The following is a 13047-nucleotide window of genomic DNA, read 5'->3' as shown; positions in this document are numbered from 1 at the left end:
TTTTTGAAAAGATAAATAAAAAAATTTTTTTTGAAGAAAATTATAAATTTTAGGTCTTTTGCTGGACTTCAAAATAGTTTTTAATTTGGATAAATATTTTTGTGGTACAGGGGCAACGTTTTATCAACATAAAATTTCGACCTTCAAAAAAAAAAAAAGCCTAGTACACAGAGTTGGTTCACACTTGCAGGCGCAAGTCGGCTGGGGTTGCCAAAGTTCAATATGAAACTTTTATTACAATTGTTTTGAAATAAAAGGAAAAATATAAGAGAGTGTGCGACTTGAAAAATCAAATCTTGTTTGTTTTTTTTGGGACACCCTAATGTTCATGTGTGGAATATATATACCACATCAAAAATTTTCGTATCTTCAAAAATTTTATCATGGTTTGGCCCAATGTTTTTTCACAGGAAAGAACATAAGAGATCATTAGCTTATTTTAAACAAGCTATCAAACAGCATGAAAGAGTTTCAAATAAGAGCGTGAGAGAGAGAATACAAGGGAAAAGATGATAATGTAAATGGAATTAAATAAATAAGTATAGTACAAATCAACAAAACTCACTTTCATTTCCTCATACTCATCTTCAAACATATCCAAGAAAATTTCTTCACTCTGGGAAAAAAAAAAAAAAATGCAGCTTTAAGATTGAAAAATGAATAAATAAACAAAAATATGTCCAGTAATCTTTACCAGGCTTTTCTAATTGTTTCTGAGCTTTTTAAAAAATAATTAGGGACATGGATTTGAAAAGATCAAACAGCAGCCTTACTTTAGGAAGTCAGAACCAAAAATGGAAATTCACACAGCCCATTTGTTATAGAAGCTTTGCAGAAGCAAATATACTTGAACTCAATTTTTTAAAAGCAATTTTTTGAAGCTTATAGCTATGCAAATGTTAGGGGAACAAGAAAGCTTTGTGTAAGCACTGCAAAGTTTATAAGAGCGCACCATTAGTGGTGCAAAACCTGTTGCTTGCTAAAATTTTTCACATTTGAAGCTTGACTGCATTTGCTGTTAAAAAGGCATAAACTTAAAAATATTAAATTAAAAACAACTAACTTTGTAAAAATTACGAAGTAAGAACGTGCTCTCTTCTCGACATTGTTCAATTGCAGCTAAGTGCCTGTCTAGCAGGAAACTTTCAGTTCCTCGCACAGCAAGTTGCTTCAAAAGCAAAAGAGTCATTTGAAGAGTAGCTATCCGTACTTTACTGCCTGAAAGAAATAATTTTCATATAAACATGTGCAAGATGATACACTGTCAATGAACAAGAAAAATCCATGAAGCTAAAGTTGTAGTTAGTTACAGCGAAGCATGAATTCTATATTTATCTGAGTTCATAGTGATCTAGTGTTTCTTGTTATATGTATAATACTAGCTGCATTGCCTGACGTCTACCTTGAAAATAAAAGTTATGTCAAGTGACACATGTTCAACAACCAGGCTTTAATTAGAGAAAAAAAAATACAGTGAAATTTCCCATCAAAATAATCATTCTTCAAGAAATAAAAAGGCAAATCAAAAGTTCCTGAAAAAATAAAACTCAACCCTCCATAAATACAAATAAAATCCTTAAAAAAAGAAAGAAGATAAATCACCAAATAATAATCAAAAAGGGGAAATTTTTACCTCAAAACGAAAACTAAATTTTATTTAGTCAGAGCCGAGAAAAAAAAAAGTGGCAACCTTCTGTACGCTAATTTAAAATGAGATTGCGCAAACGATAATTTTCCAATTTAAAATTTCTGTTCCATTAGTCTTAGCAGTGCTTTTTAAATTTTTTCCCGGTGATTTTACAGCCTTTTTTTTTTGGAAATTCGAAGGAAGTGAGTGAACTCTATGGGTGTTTTTCGCAGGCTTTGGAATGGGACTAGAATCAAAGAAATCGGATAATTATTTCGGGTAGAAAGAGCCAATTAAAGCCATTTTTGGGTCCTAAAGTAAAAATTTGAATGGTTTCGTTCTTTTTTGGCGTTTGTAAACACCCCTACGTTCCTTCTTGGGTGCCCTAACTGCCAAATTTAGTAGAGATCTGTTGCAAAAAGGATTTGTATAGGGAACTTACACATATTCTTTGTTTTATTTATACAGAATAGCTGCATATCTCAGCTTGCACGGTCTACCTCAAAAATAAAAGTTGCGTCAAGTGACGCATGTGCAACAATCAGGCTTCAATTAAAGAAAAAAATATGTAAAATTTCCCATCAAAATAATCATTTTCAAATAAAGAAAACGTCAAATCAAAAATTCTTGAATAAATTAAACGCAACCGTCCATAAATACGACTAAAATCCTTTTTTAAAAAAAATCGCCAAATAACAAAAATGAGAAATTTTTATCTCGAAACATAACAAAATTTTATTTAGTCATTGTCGAGAAAAAAAAGTGGCAACCTTCCAGTTGATTTTATTCATGCTAATTTAAAATGAGATCGCGCAAATGATAAATTTCCGATATGAAAACGGAGTTCCATTAGGCTTAACAGTGCTTTTGAATTTTTCTCCTGGTGAGTTTACACTTTATTTTCAAAAAATTCGAAAGAATCGAATGAACTCGATGGGTATTTTTCGCGGACTTTCGAATGGTGTCAAAATCGAATCGGTCGGATAATTATTTTGGGTAGAAAGAGCCATTTAACGCCATTTTTGGGACCTAAAATTAAAATTCGAATGGTTTGGTTCTTTTTTGACATTTGAAAACCTCCCTACGTTCCTTCTCGGGTGCCCAAGTACCTCCCGGCCAAAATTGGTCTAAGTTCGATGAAAACTGTGGATTTGTATAGGGAACATATAAAACACACACATATTCTTTGTTTTATTTACATAGATTAACATGATAATCTGCTCACAAATTGCAAATAACTAAATCAATCATTATGAATGTAGATTCTATGAATGCAGACCTGGCATTCAACTCTTGGTAGACTGATGCAGGGAAAGAAGGAGGAGGGGGGGGGGGGTAATATCATTCTCTCTCATCTCTTTCTTTTTACATGTCTGGAGTTTTACAGTCTTGAGAAAAAGTCCTAAGATCAAACAATTCACCTTCACACACGAAAGAAATGATTTTAAATTGTTGAACTGACAATTTGAGAAAAACATACTGTATCACCCAGCATGCATCAAATAAGTAAGGTTGACCAACATACCAGAAAATTCAAATTTTCGGGCATGCACAATAATCTGTGGTTCAGTTTGCAATTAAAAAAAAAGTAAATTTCCTAGCTCAGTTCCAGTCACAATCAAACCTCAATGGGGGAGGGGGATTAGAGAACTGAATACTTAGTAAACAAAGAATCCAAGTCTACAAAATCCAGCATTCGTTGATTTGCATCATACTCCACAACAGTACAACAGGTAATACCTTACTCGGAAAAAGTTCTGAATGAATCAAATTGTGTAATCTTTCATGTAGTGCAATCTTTGAAGTGAAAGATGTAACAATAGTTTACATACTCTATCAAAAAAATTTGAATATTTCTTCATTCCCATGAAATTTTAGATTCATAAATTTGACAGTATAAGCAATATAATTTTCATTTAGGATCAGATATTGATAGACTTTTTAGGTTTACACTTCTGAATTTTCATCAAGAAATGAGTTAATTTTTAAGAATATAATCAACAGATAATGAAAGTAGAAAACACGCTATACTCACTATACTGACAACTGAGTTTAATGATTTCTATCATTCTGTCAACCAAATTTACATTGTAGCAAAACTTGGTCTGAAAAGATAAGACACGTTAATTATAAAAATTAGTTAAAAACACAATTCCAAGTAATTTTGAGTAATATTTATAACTGCATAAAATGATAAATGCATGCATGTATAAAAATATTGTGGTTTCATGAACTGAAAACATATTAGCACTTTTAACTGAAAGTATTGTAAAATACAGGTAATAATGAAGTAAAATTAAGTTACATTATAAATTTTAAAACAACCTTTAAAATTTGTTGATTTGCGAAAGACAAAAAAAAAAAAAAAAAAAAAAAAAATCTTTTGGAATTTTCTATTTGATACAATTTAATGCACCTTTTAAAATACTTTGCATTCATATTATAGGCTTCAAGGACCAACAACCTTCTACAAACAAAAAAATATTTTTTACAAAAACAATCTCCCAGGAGAAAACGTATAGTTAAAATAATTTATCAACTCATACAAATTATACTTTAGATATATCTGCACACATATGTATGCTGTTCTGTAAGTCGCATTTCCACTAAAGTAACTCTTTGGTATTTAAAACTACTTAATGAAAATTGTTATGTTTATTTACAGATATTGAAGTGCTAATAATCCTACAAGGTTAAATGTTAAAAATAATTTTTTTTGAACCAATCATGAAAGATGTCTTGCAGTTAAAAAAAAAAAAAATCCTAAAAAAGATTTATATTGCTGTAAGGAGCAATACTTATTTTATATGATACAACAAAGATATCTAAGCAGTTTTACAGAGCATAGAACTTAAAAGGATGCTTAAATATAGTTTTGCATAACTGCTCATCCTCAACATACATTGAAAAATTAAATGTTTTCACAGGAATTTTATCGGCAGACCTTCTGCGCAGGAATAAGAGAGATACTTTTCACAAAAAAAATGAAAAGATGAAAATTAAAAATGTATGACTGAGCAATTATTAAAACATACTTCTGATTTATTTGAAGGCATCAGAACTGTGTCAAGAAGATCTTGATTAATACCTAAAAACAAGATAATTCTTTTAAACCATTCAAACCAAAAGTGAATAATACAGAACAAGGAAATTTATTTCTTGAAATAAGTAATAAGAATTATTATTATAGTTATTCAGCAACTTAATCTGAACACCAATTAGATGGAAAGGCAAACTTCTGGTTCACAGGCGGAAATGGATGCATCTATTAGTTTCCAGGGGTAACAGCGTTTGCAAACGTATGATAGCGATTAAATTAAGCACAGTCACATTCAAATGAATGGAACATGCAAATCAAACATTTATCCCCCCCCCCTCAACTGTCTTAACTGGACGTTTGCCAAATCCATATAACCTGCGGTTAGACGGTAGGTAGTATTTTAAATAGTTAAAAAGAACAAGATTCCAATCATACAGCTTACCATCTGCAAAAATCCAGGTAAATGCATGTAAAAAGTAAAACAGATATTAAGGAACATGTACTTAAGAAAAAAAAAAAAAGCTTAGAGATTACCTAAATAATAATAACTTATTTTCAAAAAAAAAAAAAACCCTTGATGAATGGTTGCTCAATGAAGGTTTTGTTGGAAATATCAACCAATATAGGAGCCCAGATAATATTATTTGGTTTAACAAATTATAACTTGTATATAATGAGCAGGGGAAAAACAATTAACCTCTTGGTAAACATGTAAGAATAATAAATTACATTTTACAAATATAAACTAATATTCATATTGATTTTGAAATAAAATTGGTAGTGTTTAAGCATATAGTAGTAAAGTCGAAAATAAAATACAATTTATAAACAGAAATCTAAAATTTCTGGATTTGACACTGATTTAAAGCATTTGCACACTAAATGATTTTAAGATGTTTTCCGTCAGAAATGTTTGCAGACTTCATAGACAAAACATTCTATTAGCTTTTATCTAGTACTAGCAAAAATACCCGGCGTTGCCTGGGTCAGTAATAATTATGAGCAACAATCGTTACTTGCCCTTGTTTTCTGTTTTAAGCGAAAGAATTTAAAACAAACCTTTTTGACGTGATTAAAAATCGAGCTTCTTCCTTACTCATTAAACTAAAATAGCAATAAGTATAAAGAACAAAATAGTATTCAATTAGAAACGAAAGCACGACATTTAAGCATATACAAATTTGAAGAATTTCCGAAATATGAAATTAAACTATACATGTTTAAAAAGATTTATCTGTTAGTACTTTTTTTTTTTTTTCATCTAAAACCTTCTCTGTATGGCTATTGATGTACGAACTGTTTTAAAAAATGTAGCCGCCCATGTTCCCCTTACACTTGCTTTAGTTATTTTGGGAAATTTCAATTTTTGTGGGCACTTGGTGCGGCTTAAAATCTTAGCAAATTTGCGAGAATCATTTTGGGACACTTTCGATAATACTTCCCCTCCTTACTAATTTTTATTATAGAAATATTGTTGCCAGATGCTGAGATACTTTTGGTCAAAATAAAATGGCGCTAAACAGTTTCATCCGAAATGTTTCCAAAATAAGTAGTAAAATTTGGCAATTGTTTGAAATCGTGCAAAAAGAAAAATTAATGGAAGTTTTTTCGCAGTTTATGGATTTGCCTAATTTAGTTGTTGAATTATTTTACACAGTATTTTTTTTTTTAAGTATCTTTGATTGGCGATATTTTGTTTATATGGTGAAAGCCGAGAAACATTATTACGTAGTCTTTGGGCTCAAAAACAGCGACAGTGGAAAAAACTGCCAAACGCATCAGCTACTGAAATCTTTCTGAAAAAATTCTGGCGATATTTCTGCTGGTTGGTTGGATATAGTGAGCAAGTGTGCAATCAGCATAAATAATAATAATAAACCATTAATTACATAAGTTCCGTTTAAAAGTAAAATGATCAGCCAAATCCATTTATTTTTAGCCAATCTTCTGGAAAAACCGTTACTTGATTTGACTTGAGAAAAGCCTCAAAAAGTCAGACGAAACGCAAAAATATTCAACAGTACAACAATTCTTGGAAGTTGAGATGACACACTAAATAATGACTTGGGTTGATGAAAGTCTTCGAACAGGGAACAAAAAAGCTCATAACTCGTTTTTTATACAACTTAGAAACTTCGAACAGATGCTATCTTCAGCAGAAAAAGTGGCGCTTTCGATGGACACATAATGTTAATATGTGCACGTTTTTTTCCACCCCATATTGGGGCATTTATGCGAAAATTGGGACTAAAATTGGAATAAAAAGGGAACTATCAATCGGATTTTTTTCAAACTGGTCTATAAACCTTCCCAGTACCAAACTGAACAAACGGTGAAAGTTTCAGCCAAATCTGCCGGGTAGTTTCTGAGATCTTAGGGAACAAATTTACCAAACTCCATTTATATATATGTATAATGAAGCACATGAAAACTTTTAGTTGGTTTACAAGTACGTCATTTTTATTTACCAATTCAACATTACAATGATCTTTTTCTCAAACACGGCTCAAGTACTCAAAATATAAGGAGAGAAAGATAAAAGCCCTTACAATTTAAAAATACTACTTAATGTACATTTTAATTCAAAGCTTGAACATGAACTAAAGGGATATCCATCCCAACTATTTGGAATCTCAAAAATTAATGTGATAAAATAAGATCTAAAAAAATTATAGTTCAGAATATGCAAACACAAAAAATCTTATGCTGGCTTTATCAAAAAAAAAAAACACAAAAATAGAATGAGCAATTAGGCATAACAGGTCCAGACGAATTTCTAACGTCGTAAACTTTATTTTATTTGTTACTAGCCGCCTGCGGCGACCAGCTGATTCGCCTTCTTATGCCATTCGCCTTTCTGTGCAAGTAGCCACCTACGGCGGCTGTTTGGCTAACTGGTCATTTATCCTCTTACTTCAAGTTTGCCGCCTTCGGCGGCTGTTTAAATAAATTTGGCAGCAGTATTAATCAATCCATTTCTATCTTTTTATGTGTGCCATTCACATTTTTACGCCAAGATTGCCGCCTTTGGCGGCTATGTACCTTTACGATCTATCTCTAAATTTTCTTATCCATCTCTATTTACTTTAACTTCCCTGCACATTCCCTAATAAAAACAAAGATCACTCAAAATCCGCTTTTTTTAAGTTTAAGTAGAGCAAAAAAAAAAAAAGGCTCAAATTCCCCGTAGTGTGCAAAAAGTAGCGTTTGACAAAGATAAAAAAAACTCCCTGTTTTTATTAAATTAAATGTGCACAACTACGAAATGTAACGTAATATAGATACAGCAAAAGGTGCAGCTTGGGGAGGGGGGGGGGAATGGAAAAAGAAATAAATGCAATCCCTAAATAAAACAAAAAAGGGAAAGAAAAAAAGCAAGCGCAGCCGGAAAAACATGTGGTCATCACGTCATAAAATGTAGAAGTAAGCTATATAGTAAAAAAAAAAGATTAACATTGCTTGCGATTAAGATTCCATCGTAAATATCGAATCGAAATCCAAGTAGTGACGTCAGAGGTATAAAAGATTGAAGAACGCTTTTTTCAACCGATGCTAGAAAAGACATAAATGTTCAGCATTAAAAAAATTGTAAAAAAAAAACTATTGCGTATTTTTAAGAAATTTTTTTTTTCTGAAGAAGGCGAAATGTTTTTACTATTACCAACATAAATTTTAGAAATAAGGCTTTGATTCTTCTCGCAGGATGATATTAGAAAAAAATAAAACCGAGAAAAAAATGCAAGTTAAAGGTTTTTTTAAAAATTCATAAAAATACAAAAATTGCTCAATCTTCAAAATCCCTGCACATTCCCTAATAAAAACAAAGATCACTCAAAATCCGCTTTTTTTTAAATTTAAGTAGAGCAAAAAAAAAAAAAAGGCTCAAATTCCCCGTAGTGTGCAAAAAGTAGCGTTTGACAAAGATAAAAAAATCTCCCTGTTTTTATTAAATTAAATGTGCACAACTACGAAATGTAACGTAATATAGATACAGCAAAAGGTCCAGCTTGGGGAGGGGGGGGGGGGGGGGAATGGAAAAAGAAATAAATGCAATCCCTAAATAAAACAAAAAAGGGAAAGAAAAAAAGCAAGCGCAGCCGGAAAAACATGTGGTCATCACGTCATAAAATGTAGAAGTAAGCTATATAGTAAAAAAAAAAGATTAACATTGCTTGCGATTAAGATTAAATCGTAAAATATCGAATCGAAATCCAAGTAGTGACGTCAGAGGTATAAAAGATCGAAGAACGCTTTCTTCGACCGATGCGTGAAAAGACATGTGTTCAGCATTAAAAAAATTGTAAAAAAAAAACTATTGCGTATTTTTAAGAACTTTTTTCTGAAGAGGGCAAAATGTTTTTACTATTACCAACTTAAATTTTAGAAATGAGGCTTTGATTCTTCTCGCAGGATGATATTAGAAAGAAATAAAACCTAGGAAAAAATGCAAATTAAAGGTTTTTTTAAAAATTCATAAAAATACAAAAATTGCTCAATCTTCAAAATTTTTTCATGTATCATATTTAAAATTTCTACAATATAGTACAAAATATATTTGTGTGGTGCGATTGGTTCGGGGTCTGTGAGGTAAAAAGTACAAAAAAGTGCAAAAAACCACATAAAACATTAAATAACTTTTTTTCTAATTATAATATCAAAAATCTAAGCCTGAGGTGCACATCTTCGGCAAAAACTATACCTGTATACCAAATTTCATCTTTCTAGGCCTTACCGTTTTCCCGGGAAGCGCGCCATTGCTTAGATGAAGTTTCAAACTAAATATATCACAACATATATTTTTCTTTTTGCACATAATGTATAAAACTATTTAATGAGAAAAATAATTGATTTTTTTTTCGCACCTATTCACTGCTTGTGTAAGAAAAAGGAATTTTAATTAAAATTTAAATTCCAATTTAGATCAAAATTCACTGGAATATTTTTGAATGAAGTAGGTCAAGGGCACACCTTCAAAATTTCATGCAAAACTTAATATTAAAATGTTCATGATAAGCATTTCTAACTAGCCAAAATTGAATTATGCTGCAATCAATCTGAACCAAAAACTCCGGTGCTGTTTTTCTAGAAAATTAACATCAACCTTTTCAAAAAAATTTGGTCACCACTCAGGCTCCATTATACCCCATACGCGTTTTCTATATTGGGAATTTACAAGTTCAATCATATATATATATATATATGTATGGTAAATAAATAAAAAGCTACAGTACCTGGGTTATACCCTAAAGCATAGAGAACACATAAACCAAAAAGTGCAGCATGATCATTTTCAGTGCTATCTAGAGCTGTAAAGATTGCTTCCAGAAAGGGTCTAGAACATAAAACAGTTCATTCATGAAAATTAATTCAGTTTTAGTACATACTTGAATGTAATGAAGCATTCAGTGGAGAACATACATAACTAATCAGTGAGTCTGAGAAGGCCAACTTCAAAGTGATTGGCCCTCTATTTTTATTTGTTTTGGCCAATCAACATTTTTTTAAAAATATATTTTATGGAGATTGTATGGGGACATTTATAAGAAACATTTAAGATTAAGCTGTTGCTTTTGTTTTAGTCTCAGTTGTTCTTTATATACAAATACTTTTAAGGAAAAAGTAAAAGTAGTAGCTGTTAAACAAAAGTACTTTCATAATGCACTTCCCAAACCCAGTGGCACGACAGCCCATGGGAGCCAAGGCCTACTGTTCCTATCTCAGTATTCCTGACCAAGGGCTCTGGAGTGCTAGGCAGGTGTTCCGGTTAGATGGCCAGCCTAACGCGGAACCCCCAGGGTTTAGTACCCAAGCACGCTTGGTACTCATTTTATCGACCCAGTGAAGGGATGAACGGCTGATCATAATGTACTTACTGTCCAACCACGGATTGTATGGAATTTTCAAACGTACAGATATTAAGAATCTATCTGAATGAGGGTGTAAAGTAAAAATTTGATGCCGGTATTCCGCTCATTTGAATAAGGCTCTGCTTCTGCAAAAGCTGGCATCGCAAAAAAAAAAATAGATTCCTCCATTTCCGGCTGTAAAACGAATGTTTGTCTTTCCATGCAATCCGTGGTCAGATAGTACAAACTATAAATAAAAAAAAGGAAAATCAGTTTTGGTTTTGTAAAGTTAATTATTATAATTTTGTAAAACAATATTACAGAAAATGTTTTAATTCCACACAAAAAAAGATTTAATTCAACAAATTGAGAAAGAAGGAGAGAGAGAGGGGGGGGGGAGAAACTAACCTTTGTGACAAGTTAAAAATTTTCTGTATAGCTTCGGTTTGGATGTATTTTTTGGCAGCAACAACTTTTTCTTCATCTGTTATATTTGCACCTTCTATAAAACAGTTAAAAGAATCAATATGAGCGTAAAGGAAATGCCAAGTTAAAAAGCTTGGTATTATCATATGCATGTTATGAAATGCATTAAATGTGCAGAGTAATAAATTCAAAATAAAATAGCAAATTAAAAAAAAAAAAAATCTCATTAATCGCCTTAAATTTAAACAAAATTCCAAAAATATCATTAATTTGTGATGCTAGACAGTGGTAGCAGGAATTGTTTACAGAAAAAAATGTATTCTAACTACTCACCAACAGAAACAGTTTTCAATCTTCTATTTTTTCGCAATAGTACGGCTATTCATCCCCGTTGAAGAGAAAGCTTCAATCTGCCCTCTTTCACGATCAGTTAAATTCCTACCTTTCAACATCTTCACAAATAGCACCAAAACTTTGAGAAATTAATGAAACAACTACAAGTTCAAAGGTTTCCACAATCTTATTTACTAATGTGATATTTATTCCAGTATATGCACATTTAATTTTTAAGAAATACTGTTGGCCTTGAAGTTCTTACTCAGGCTGAAATACTAAATTTGAATATACCGCTCTTTTTCTAGTAATTGCATACTTTATGAAACCTGCCTGTTGCATTATTTCTTACAAATGAACATTAATAATTAATAATTCAATAATATTAAAATCCCCTTAATTTTATTTTCCCAATTTCTCAAAATTTTTTGCTGGCCTTAAAGTTTTTACTCAGACAGTATCATTTAACAATATAAAAAAGGTTATTGATGCGTAATGTCTTGATAAAAAAAAAGGAAAGAATAAGAAATAATTGAAAACCGCTTTTTAAAATGTTGGAAAATAAAAGAGAATTTTAAAAGGCCAAATAATTCTGCGAGAAAAAGTTTGCATAGCACGGGTAAATGAATCAGGGGTCGAAAAACAGAAAAATAACTTGTTTACTGTGTATCAGAAAAATAACTTGCACAGAAAAAAAAATTCTGATAAGGATATGATTAAATTTCTAAGAAGGATGATTCAGTTTCAGAGGTTAAAATGGTTACTTTCTACAGTCAAAAAAGGATGGCAAATGGATATTTTTTTTATAAAAGACATTCATAATTTATATTTGCTTTCATTTAAAATTCATCATATGATTCAAAAAAAAAAGTTGCTTTTGAAATTGTATGAAGTTCATGTTTGCATTGAACATTTTAAAATTATTTAGTTATTTACTTTTTTAAAAAATATTAATAACTTTATAAAATTTAGTTATTTACTTTTTTTTGGTGGACGGGGGTTGGGGTGACACCACAAATTACCACCCCGGGTGACATCCACAGTAGGTAATACGCCATTGCTTACAATCAATATACTTTGAACAATCAATTCAATTTTTTTAAAAATGTCCACCATTAAAAAAAAAAAAAAAAAAAAAAAAAGAAAACTGACAACTAATGAAATTTTCTACCAGCAATTGGCGATTAAGCAATTTCCTCAGATTCTCTCTTTGTATTACATTAAAGCGACTGAAATCCTTGGATGCTTTCAAAATATGTCAGTTTAGAAGTAGAATAATAGGAGTGTGAATCTAAAAACCTACCTGAAGTAGCATCCATACTGCTTGTATCTGAATACTGTGAGCTTGGCAAAGCATCATTTGAAGAGTTTTCATTGGAATGAGCATCTACCCCATTTTCAGATACTTGAGAAGTGCCCCCAGCATTATGGAGTGCCTGAAAAAGTATTTCATTAAAAAAAATAAGTTAAAAAATGAGAAAATTGTTCATTTTCCAAATTATTCTTCACTTGAAAGACATCTCCAATCAGTTATTTGAATGAATCCTTTCCAATGAAACTGTTAACTAACCATTTAAAACATGATTTTTTTTTCATTTTTTATATTTTAAGATTAAAAACTGCAACAGATGAAATCATAGTTTTAGAAAAAATTATAAACCATTTAATATAGGTATCTATCAAATGACTAAAAATATAACTGGAATTAAAATATGATAATAACAATGAAGGTAACACTAAAATGAAGGCAGTAGTCATACCCACACACATTTTAT

General features: G+C 31.0%; 1 protein-coding gene across 1 annotated transcript in view; it reads right to left on the bottom strand.

Moving 5' to 3' along the window:
- The window catches only part of LOC129232124 (protein CLEC16A homolog), a 54195-nt gene that overhangs the window by 10832 nt on the left and 30316 nt on the right, over positions 1-13047 (bottom strand). Inside the window, exons 11-17 of the mRNA XM_054866363.1 lie at positions 12576-12708; positions 10922-11015; positions 9899-9999; positions 4663-4715; positions 3663-3732; positions 1064-1218; positions 566-616 (exon numbers count right to left, since the gene is read on the bottom strand). Of these exons, the coding sequence (XP_054722338.1) occupies positions 566-616; positions 1064-1218; positions 3663-3732; positions 4663-4715; positions 9899-9999; positions 10922-11015; positions 12576-12708 (657 nt within the window). The remainder of the gene's footprint in view (positions 1-565; positions 617-1063; positions 1219-3662; positions 3733-4662; positions 4716-9898; positions 10000-10921; positions 11016-12575; positions 12709-13047) is intronic.

Source organism: Uloborus diversus, unplaced genomic scaffold (assembly GCF_026930045.1).
Source record: "Uloborus diversus isolate 005 unplaced genomic scaffold, Udiv.v.3.1 scaffold_11, whole genome shotgun sequence".
NCBI classification, from domain to species: domain Eukaryota; kingdom Metazoa; phylum Arthropoda; class Arachnida; order Araneae; family Uloboridae; genus Uloborus; species Uloborus diversus.
The sequence above is the reverse complement of the archived record's forward strand: the minus strand, read 5'-3'. Positions and strand labels throughout refer to the sequence as shown.